At 40.8% G+C, this 11,271-nt stretch overlaps 1 protein-coding gene across 1 annotated transcript; it reads left to right on the forward strand.

Moving 5' to 3' along the window:
• The first annotated feature begins 9,056 nt into the window (after positions 1 to 9,056).
• On the forward strand, positions 9,057 to 11,271 carry LOC141008369 (troponin I, slow skeletal muscle-like). Its single transcript, XM_073480703.1, has 6 exons — positions 9,057 to 9,074; positions 9,415 to 9,456; positions 10,356 to 10,487; positions 10,591 to 10,680; positions 10,895 to 11,077; positions 11,170 to 11,271. Exons 1-6 carry the CDS (start codon positions 9,057 to 9,059, stop codon positions 11,269 to 11,271), a joined length of 567 nt encoding a protein of 188 aa, XP_073336804.1.

The raw sequence follows: 11,271 nt of genomic DNA on the forward strand, positions 1-11,271 counted from the left end.
CTTCCCCCACTCCTTCTCTCTCTCTCTCTCTCTCTCTCTCTCTCTCTCTCTCTCTCGTCTTCAAAACAAAACCCGGTGCGTGCACCTGAACCTGAAACGCAGGCTCGGTTCAAAGCTGGTGTCTGCGTCCGCTGCTGCTGTAAATCCCCGACTCATCCCGCGGCGGGGTGGAGTATGAATGGAGCCCGCAGAGGTAGAACCGTCACCCGGCTGTTTGGCTCAAGCATCCGTCTGGAAATCCGGTTTTGGGCTCTGATGGAGGGGAGCAGGAGCCCGGTTTCGGGGTGGTGGTGGTGCAGTGTGTCGGGCTCTGCAGGAATCTGTGCTCTCGGTGCATCACCACCATCACCACAGCCCCTGCGGATAGCGAGGAATCATGCGGGGCCCCCTCCCCGCCCGGTGTCCCGCTCTATCCCAGTCTTGAAAGGGGGTCTCCGTGTCCGCGCCACCTCGAGCCTGTGTCCCCCCGCCTCTCCTCGGGGCCTCCGCTGTCCGCTGTCCTGCTGCAGGGTCTGCGGTGCAAAGTGAACCGGGCCAGTCCAATTGAGACTCCCTCCTCCTCCCCCCTTGTCTCCCCTGGCTGAGACAAAGTGCTGCCTGTGCTGTCAGAGGAGCGACAAGATGGCGTCGATAAGTACGGGTCGGAGCGGAAGTTGTTCTTCAAAATAAAAGCACGAACACAACAAGTATTCCTCGTTTGGCAAAAAAAGTCTATAAATGTCTTTATTATTATTATCATTTATTAGAAGTATTATTATTATTTCGTATAATTATTATTATTATTCATTTATTTATTATTATGTATTTAAGTATCATTATTATATATTATTATGTATTATTATTATTTAAATATAATTTGTATTATTATTTATTATTATTATTATTTATTTATGTATTATTATTATTATTTTTTATAGGTTACTTGATGCAGCCAACTGATCCCTCGATAGCTCCCACCTGTTACTGTTGCTACACCTGTCAAACTTTAAAATGCAAGTTGGAACAACACATCGCCTTTTACAACGACAACGACCTAAAATCAAATTTGCCATTAAAAAGAAAAAAGTTTTGTAGTCCTCAAAACAAAATGCACACGCTTGCATATGCATCTTGTCTTTTTATTTGTAAGAGAAATAGATAGATTAACAAATGGGTCTACACTATGTGGAGGAAATCCAATACTTCTGGAGTCCTTGTTCGAAGTGACATGTCGGAAAGTCAAGGGAAATAGCGGTCAACCGTAGAGGTCACGATATTTGATCCTGATGTTGATGAAATCAATTTATTTTTCTTTCTTATTTCCTTCTTATATTTTGAAAGGTAGGAGGGGCCCTGTACATGTCTGTGCCCAGGTATCTAAGTAGATACATTACTGCAATTAAAATATCAGTAACCGTGTGTATTATTTTATTTTGACATGTTCCGGTTGTAGCTGCTGCTCACTTGACTCTGGCTGCTGCAGAATGAAAACGTCTCGTCTCGGCTCCCCGCTGAGTTTTGTGCTGCGAGGCGCTGCCGCCCCCTGCTGGACAGAGTCTGCACTGCAGGACAACGACTGGAGGATGATTGATGGAGATGCTGCTGCTGTCAGCCACAGCACCACCACACCCTAACAACCCTAACTCCACACTGGTCACCTGAAAATATTATTTTACAGTTTATATTTCTCCTCAGCTCATATAATATGTCTATAATACACTGTGTATATTACAGACAGACAGCTGAAACTGTTGTACATATATATTTATATATTGTTTATGGTTTTAATATTTATACTTATTTTAATCTATTTCGTTTTCATCATAGCTCTATATTCTTTTTACTATATTTCATATAGGTTTTATTTACATTTTATTGTTGTTCATATTATTTTTATTATTTCTATCATTATTTTTATTTCTTGTTTTTTTTCTTTTATTCTTTTATTCTTTTTACTTTGTGTTTTTTCTTGTTTCAATCACTTTGAATCACATTTTGATTTGTTAGAAAGGTACTATAAATAAAGTTTGATTGATTTATTGATATTATGCAACATTAAAACTCATGCATCCCATGTTATCAGACTTTCATTCTGTGGTCCTTGATGAGTTTTTGTAATTTCTTTTACTATTTCACTAGATATGGCATTGTACCTGCATTTTGGCCCATATATATCAAATATAAGCTATTTCCCTTGTGTCCTATAGGGGGCTTCGCCTCATAATGAAACTTGATCCTCATGCAACTGTTATAAAAACCACATTTAGTACAAATATTAATATTAATACATATATTAAATATGAAGTTTATAAAAAAAAACAACTTTTTGTGTTTTTCTCATTTAAAAAACAGTGGCATCATGTAAACAAACTGATATTTAAAGGGTTAAAAACCTGAAAATGAATGAATATTTGGTTGTTATTGTCCGGACTGATGTTGGTTGAAAAATGTAACCCAGTGAAAGTTGAAATAAATATTAATATATAGTCATTTTATGGCAGTTTTTGACAAGGAACATTTTTTGTAAATATGCTCTTAGTAAATCAGTTACATGAGAGTGAATCCAGACAGGTTAATTTCTGTTTTTATCAAATGGACCAGCACACTCACATCCTGCCTGACATTATTGAATTGTTTCATTCTGCACACCAGCAGCTGCAGTGCTGTGTAATAATAAACCTCTGCTGACCTCATGTGGACAAAATGACTGCTTTGTCATGCTGCCATGTGGGCGGGAGCAGACGCAGACACATTTTTAGTAACTTGAACTTTTTCACTCTGCTGCTCCGCTTCCTCTCTCGATGTTTCTCTGTGGGGGGGAACTTGGTGCCTACAGGCTTGTTTTCATCAGGGCCAAATGTCACACTAAATGTAATATTTCTGTATTTTATCCAACAATATTCTAATAATTCAGAAATCTGACAATGTTTGACATCTTAAATCAAGTAAAGATTGTGAAAACGGTGATTTAGTGTGTTTTGATGTCTCTTTAACTCAAAGACTTCACTGCTACAAGTGTAACTTTGAACTGTGGGATTTAAAATCATTTGGTAAATGTACAATAAATATTACACTGTATATAATACACAGATTTGTAGGTACTTATTACTGTTAATAGGCCCTACTTTACATACTTTTAGTCTCCACCAGCTTTAATTGAATTCTCAGTTATGGGAAAAACAGAAACAATTAAATGCACATATGAAAACATGGTAGTGTAAACATGTTGTGGCTGCAAAAGGAAGTCTTGGTTCCAGCTGTCTGTCAGAATACGATGATGGAGGAGGTGTCTGCAGGCGGAGGGTGTAGCAGTCTGACAGTAGCAGCTGGTTTTGGGGGGTAGCTGGGAGAGGCTGCAGGCAGGAGGTGGAGGTCTGCACCGTCTGGGAACTATTCATGTGTCGTCTTTAAGGTGACATTTCCAAAATGTGATCTTTTATATTCTTCTTTTGACATTTTAATTTGTGTTTGATTTTGATCTTGTTTTCCTCTGTCGGGGCTGCTTGTTTTCACCAGGACACACATGAATAGTTTGCAGACAAAAGTTTGGGAGATCCTCTGACTTTTCCTCTGGCGCCATCATGAGGTCATTGTTTGTGTTGTTTTTTAGTGGAATATCTCAGCATCTACTGGGTGATTGCTGTGAAATTTGGTGCTACTTTTTAGTGCTACTTTAAAGGAATGGCACTCAGGAGAGCGTATACCTCCTCCAGAAGGCCCAACAGTCCCCTTCTGTACTCGATCAAAAGTGAAAGTGAGAGTTCCTGGATCCGTCCCTTTATTCGGATCCCTACTGAAAGTTAATGGCGTCTATTCTGGGCTGAGAGCCATCCTCCATCCAGCTCTCATGGAAATGTGTTCATCAGTTTTTGTGTAATCGTGCCGACAAACAAACCAACCAACAAACAACAGACGTGAGCAAACATAATCGCCTTGGCAGAGGTGAAGAAGGGCTGGGGAGGCTCGTACTATGTTCAGTATATTTGAAATGATATAAATGTTTTCATTATTATTTCCCTCATTCAGTGAAATCCCACCACAATCATTAGTAACCACCCCACAGTTATCTCACAGTCCCCCCGCTAACCTTTTCTCTGGATATATAGGTCGACAGCAGCGCGGGCGGCTGAGAAATGTTGGCCCGCTCGGTTCACCCGGCGCTGCAGAGTCAAGGTTACAGCAGCGGACGGAGGGATGCCATGGCAGGCCACTTGGCTGCAGTCATGCGTCAGCTGCTCCCTGCACCCGGCGTCCAAACAAAGCTGCCACCAGGGGAAAGTCTGTACGAGATCCAGGAAGTGTGAGGAGTCAGGCAGATGGTCAGAAAGATGGAGAAAGAGACTTGAGAATGATTCGACAAGGACTTGGCCACCTGTCAGATACATCCTGAAAACAAAGAGGGCAGCGTATTCTCAGAGTAACTGCTAACTGCTGCTAATTGTAGCCCCCCGTTTACTAGTTAGCTCAGTTAGCCGTGCAGCTAGCTGTCCGGACTTTGGGGACAAGGGAGGTGTTGGTGTTTACACCTCGAGCACAGAAGCTTAAGCCGTTACATGCTGCAGCTAGCTTGTTAGCATGCTAACTTCAGTAGATAGACATAAAAACATCAAAACTGTTACTTTTGTACATTTTTAAATGCTTTAAACTACATTTACTACATGTTGCCCCTTTAATTGATTATTATTAGTGGAGCATTAATGTGTAAGTAGTATTTTGTGTCGTACTCGGTCAAGGTGAAACCAATTTAACCATTTTTCACACAGTTTTGTAGCTTCGACTGTAAAAATTAATCATAATTAATCAACTCATGATTGGTTTTGAATGTTACTACAGCTGTTCAAAACAGACAAATGTAGTGAAGTATGATTTTGAGTGCTTTTTTACAAACACAGTATGTACAATCCTGAAACCACAGGGACCTTAAAGTGAACATCTAGTCAGCTCCTGGCTGAGGCTGGCGGGGTCGTGGCGATGGGTTCAGATGGATTATGTAGCCGACAACTGACAAAACAAATATCACTTCAGAGAGCAGGTGAGGACGGACTCCAATCCTTGAGGCTCACGCATCAACAGCCCGCGTTAAAGAGAATGATGTCGTCGTAGCTCACGTCCTTTTTTTTTTTCTTTCTCCAGACCCAAAAGGTTCAGAGTGAGCTCAGATTTACGACCGCATACGGAGAACTACGGGGCGACACATTGAGCTGTCACCCACCTATTTATTAGAGCAACGACAGTAGAAAGTGCATTACAAGCACTTCCCTGATACCAAGGCCTCCATATCTTTTCTCTTTGTGTGTGTGTGAGTGTGTGTGGAGACAGGAGGGAGTTGGGTTGCATCAGAAATAGCTCCTCCACCTGCTGAGGATCACTGAAAAAAAATAAAAATGATGACAGAACATTTGTTGTCCCCCGCGTCTTCCTCCTTTTATTGCCTCTCAGTGCTCGCTGAGGTATTGTCTCTTTAGCTCCTGTGTTGTCATGGCATGGTGTCGGACACTGCGGCGCTAATATAACAGGATATTTCATGGCGTATGTCAAAATAAATTATATACCGTGTTTTTAAGAGGCTGGAAGATTTTATTAATAGTAAATGTTTGTAGCAGCATAGCTAATGTTATGTACAGGTCCTACTCTGTAATACTTGGAGATGCTCCTTTTATTCTATGGGGTTCCCCAAGGATCTGTTCTGGGTCCCCTCTTGTTTACATTTACATGCTGCCCCTGGGGGAAACGTTGTGTAGACATACCATTGATTTTAATTTGTGGCCTTCGTCCTGGCAGCATTAATAACCTCTCCACTCGCCAGGGTGTCCTGGTGACCAAGATCAGGTCATTCCCTTCTTTTGCAGACGTAGAAAAGTTCATCCAACATTCATAAACTGGTGCTGACCCAAAACGCTGCCGCCAGCTGCTACCTACAGTATATCTGTGAGTTGCTAACTCCCTATGAGCCTGATCATTGTTGGAGATCCTCTGGGAGGGGTGAAATTCCAAGATCAATCAGACTCGAGAAGACAAATGATCTCCTTTTATTTTCACTCTGGTTTCTAATCTCTGAGAAGCCTTCACAACTCGCTGAGAGGAAGACTCTTCCCCAATGCACGCGACTATTCCGAAAGATTGTCCTCGTTGCTAATGCTCGGTTGACCAAAAACATCTTAGCACTGGCATCAGCATTATTCCAGTGTAAGCTAGTGGAAAGAAGAGAAACTTGATGCTCGGGGGTTAAGTGATCTGCACTAAGTGTCAGAGGCTCAGGGTGAGATTAGCGAGCGTGCTTTGAACTCTTGGTAAAGTCAGGTCGAGCGTTTGTTGACAGCAGATGTAAATAGGAAAACAAACATGTAACAGGACAAAGATGAGGTATGGAGGTCATAATGCTAATATTCAGCATGCATAATGTGAACTATGTTGACAGTGTAGCGTGTTAGCATGCTAATATTTGCTAAAGGAATGTCTTCAGTTTGATAGATGTGTTTTAAATCTTCTCACTGACACTGTTGAGACAATATGTGACAGTAGCAGCTATTTAAACCCGCTGCTCCACCTCCTCCTCTTCTGACCAACTCAGAGCCAATGTGGCAAAACTGGAACTGGGTCTCGTTATTTTGAGGCACGACATAATCCCACCAACCAGTATTTTTATCATAATAACTGTGATCAGAATAGATCAAATATGTCACAGGAGCTAATGCCCGTTATTTAACCTTGATAATGTCACTCCACGCTCGCCCTGCGGATAAATCAGGCTGGTAATGACAGGAGCTAACAGTCGCTGTGCGGCTGCATGTGATTAACCTTTGTACTTGATGACATGTTTGACTAAATACCTGGAAAAGGTGAAAAAATCTGATGTTGTGTGTTGATAGTGTCACTGAATCCATGTTACCACGGTAACATGATGATGGGAGAGGGGTCTGACCTATTCTTAGATTATGATTGTGTGTTTTTACTATGCCTGAAGGCTCTGGGTGTGTATTGTACTCATCAATGCATTAATACTTAGCTATTTTAGCTCCTGGCCCTGCTGTGGTTTATTATTATTCTTACATTAACTCATTCATGTAATTACAAGCATGAATTATACCCTACAGTTTACTTTTACACCCGCAGTTTGATAAGAAATACCACTTTCATGTTTGTATGTTAAATATTTAGCTTTACTGAGCAGATAGCTGAGCAAAAATCGAAGTTTAAAACAAGGAATCACCGTCTGTTTGTCTGTCTGTGCTTCATATATCTCGAGAACCCTTTACCCGATCTACTTCGCACTTGGCAGGTTTGTTGCTGAGGACCCAAGGAAGTGCAGTGTCGAATTTGGTGCAATTTGGTCTGTCTGTGCTTCACATATCTCGAGAACCCTTTACCCGATCTACTTCACAGTTGGCAGGTTTGTTGCTCAGGACCTGAGGAAGTGCAGTGTCGAATTTGGTGCAATTTGGATGCAAGATGGACAAATCTTGAATAAATAGGGAACGCCACTCCATGAAGCAGAGGGGCGTGGCTTCAGTGCTCCAGTGAGAGCCAAAGTCACTAGTTTTGTGATAAACTGCTCAGTGAACAACATCGTCTTGCTCAACACTAGTCACCGACACCAACATGGCTGCTAACTTTGCAGAGAAAAGGTACCAAAAATGGTGAAAATCACAATAAATCTGGCCATATTGACAACTGCAGTTGTATGAAAGGGTAGAAAGGGTATTTCTATGAGCTGCTAATATATAAGACCAGTTCTTCAGATGAACCCTCTTCATTAGCTGGCTTTAAAAGCTGCAGGTAAGAGGATTTTGTTACCATTAGCAAGAACAGGCTAACTGTCTTTATGCTAAGCTAGGCTAAACAGCTGCTGGCTCCAGCTGCATATTAACCAACTCTTGGCAACAAAGGAAATAAGCATATTTTCCACCATTTTTAACTTCTCATTGAAGTTATTCTCCTAAATGTGAAAGATAAAATGTTATCAATATTTATGACTATTATACACTGAGATGTGTATTATATTTTTTATTATTTTTTTAATGTTCCGGGTTACAATACGATTATTTCACAGGGCGTTACCAGGACAATACGATGAAGATAAGACTCACGATTTATTATTACACCCTTCTGGTGTTGTGGCAGTGTCAGGGGAGGTGATATTTAATGCTTGGTCTCTTGCCAGCACATTCTTGGGAGCAGACGTTATATCTGCTGTCCACGCGCCACACTGCTCACATAAAAAGCTGCCCATTGTCTTCAGCAGCCGCTGTTCGACTCTGCAGACACCACATCACAGGTAGAAACCACCACTGCTTTGTGTGTTTTAGGTATTTAAAGCTCTCAGTCAAGTTAACACATTTTATTTGGCTTTTAATAGTGTTTTGGAGAATTGTTTGTCTTTTGTTTACTCTGATTTAGGGAAAAAATGTAGAAAGAAAAGGAGAGGAGATCTATTTAACTATGTTCTCTGAGTGTCTTACCTTACCTTAAGTTGTCAGAACAATAAACTAACACTGTTATAATAGACAAAATATGAGTGTTTTTGAGTATCTCTCAACTGTATTAACGTGTAATTAAATCTCACATTAATATTAATTATCACATCTTTGCAAAATACATCAGTCTAATCTTCAGGTTTGATTTGTTAAATCAGATTTCTGTCTTTTTTGTCCTTTGGGGTGTAAAAAAACCTTGATGATGCTGAATATGGTGGAGGAGATTGTTCTCTTCTTGTCCTCCATTTAATCCTCTTGTCAAATGATGTTGAGGACTGTTAGCTATGTGGCGCCTTGATAGGTCAGATTACATCGTGGTTCACTGGGGTGATGCATTTACCCCAAAACTGTACTAATGCACACCTCTGTTTCTGTTTGTTTTTCTGATTACAGTTGCAGCGAGGTAAGAAAATTCATGTTAATCCTCCATCCCTGAATGTTCATATTTGTGTAATATGGAAGCTGGTATTCACTTCTTAAAACAGCTAAAGCAGCATTTCTTGTTAATACTCTTACATAAACGTAATTACGATCGCCTGAAGCATCATCACCCTCATTATTTGTCCCTATTTGGGGTTTCAGGAGTCCGACAGACCAGGAGCCATGAATCCCAAAGATAAGGTGAGCCTGGTATCCCGCACTCCACGGTGTTAATCCTCCGTGCACGTCGAGGGGGCACATTGTCCTCTTGCACATGGCCGAGAGCTGGCAGTGGTTATCTGTCAGAGTTGTTATCAGCATCACTGAGAGCTTTCCCCTTGACTTCATCCTAATAATAAAGCATTATCTTTTTACAAGCAGCTAGAGTATGCTAAGTGTTGGCGAGTCTTTCCATCCATCGTCTGTATATGTGCCCCCTTTACAAACATGGACAGTCTCAGTGACTCCTTGATTAATGATCAATGAATTATGATAGTCTGTTGTGTTGTGAATTCATTTTGACAAATGTTGTCCTCCACAGCCGAAGTCGAAGATTTCGGCTTCGCGCAAGCTCTCCCTCAAGGTGAGTGGCCTCGCTAGTTATTATGTAGCCCTTTAGCTTTGTATCCCCACCCGTCATTTTCTAAATGTGTTCATGCGAATGAATTTCAAACTTGATATTGTTTATTTAACAATTGTAATATTTTTATACAATAAAACTGTCAAGACCATTTTTAATACAGCTTGGAGTGGAAGAAGACTAGACAAACCATTTATCCATTAGCCTAGCTAACTTTGTCAACCATTTATCTGTTACTGTAAGCTGCCACTTCATGTTTAGCTAACTATTTTTAAACCATCCATTACATCTGCTTTTAGCTAACTGGGCCCATTTGAGCCATTTGTTGTGTCAGCTAATTACTATCATTACCATTTCAACTATTAATCAGTTAGCCTACTTTCGCTAACTATTTCACTGTTCATCCGCTGCTTTTTGGTAACAATGTGACCTATTTAGGCTATTTGATACTAGCTATTCCATCCATATACTTAGCTTGATACTTTTAATTAACAATGCAAACCATTCAAACCACTCTTCTACTATTTCTACTATTTAAACCATTTAACAATTACTTTTAGCTTTCTTTTCCATCTGTTTATCCTTTAGCCTATCTTTAGCTTAGCTACCAGGCCTATATCAACCATTTAACCGATACTTTTAGCTAACTATTTCAGCTATTTAGACTATTTGATACTTTAGCTAACTATTTCAGCTACTTATCTGTTGTAACTAACTAGCCTATTTCAACCATTCATCCATTACTTTTAGCTAACCATTTAGCCTTTTGCTCACTTGCTGCGACACAAAGTTGTCTGAAGTCACGCGGATATTTTTTTCTTATCAAAATGTAAATTCACTATATAGCATTTTTTGGGATCCTTTAACCAAAATATTGATTGTTATCTGTTCTGTCCAATCAGATGCTCCTCCTCCAAAGAGCCTGTGAAGACTTGGAGAAGGAGATGCAGGACAGGGAGGAAGAGAAGGTGCGCTATCTAGGAGAGAAGCTGCCGCCTTTGCAACTGTCTGGATTAAAACTGGACGAGCTACAAGTAAGGTTCATAAACCACAGAAGAAGAGCTTTTTTCTACTGCAGAAAATGTAGGAAAATGTAATATTAAAACCTTCTTTCCAACGCCCCCCTCCCTCCCTCAGACTCTATGCAAACAGCTTCATTCAAAAATTGACATTGTGGATGAGGAGAGATATGACTGTGAATCCAAAGTGGGCAAACACAACAAAGATGTAAGTAGCCTCAAGCACCCAGCACAGATTCTTCTCATCATCGTGCTCAGTTCAGTCAATATTTTAAAATGAAAAAAACAATGAAAAGGTTCATTCTTTCGCCTCCAACCAGAGATTATTGAGAAAGAAAGAAATTCTTTATTGACTAGTGGAAAGTTTATAGGCTTGGTCAGTAAAAGTGTTTATTTCATGTATTTCCTGTTGCATTTCTTAGATCCACGAGCTGAAGCTGAAGGTCCAGGACCTTGGAGGCAAGTTCAAGAAGCCTGCCCTGAGGAAGGTGAGAGTGTCAGCAGACGAGATGATGAGAGCTCTGCTGGGCTCCAAACACAAGGGATCCATGGACCTCAGAGCCAACCTCAAGTCTGTGAAGAAGGAGGACGTCAAAACGGACAAGGTATCAAAACTCCCAAACATTAAGTCTGCAGATGTAGATGAAATGTTCTCAGGGAGATGATTTAATATTTATGATTTTCTCTTCAACCCCAGGTGCTCACTTCAGAAGTGGGCGACTGGCGTAAGAACGTGGAGGCCATGTCAGGCATGGAGGGCCGCAAGAAGATGTTCGACACAGGCGGCGGAGCGCAGTGA

Source organism: Pagrus major, chromosome 14 (assembly GCF_040436345.1).
Source record: "Pagrus major chromosome 14, Pma_NU_1.0".
NCBI classification, from domain to species: domain Eukaryota; kingdom Metazoa; phylum Chordata; class Actinopteri; order Spariformes; family Sparidae; genus Pagrus; species Pagrus major.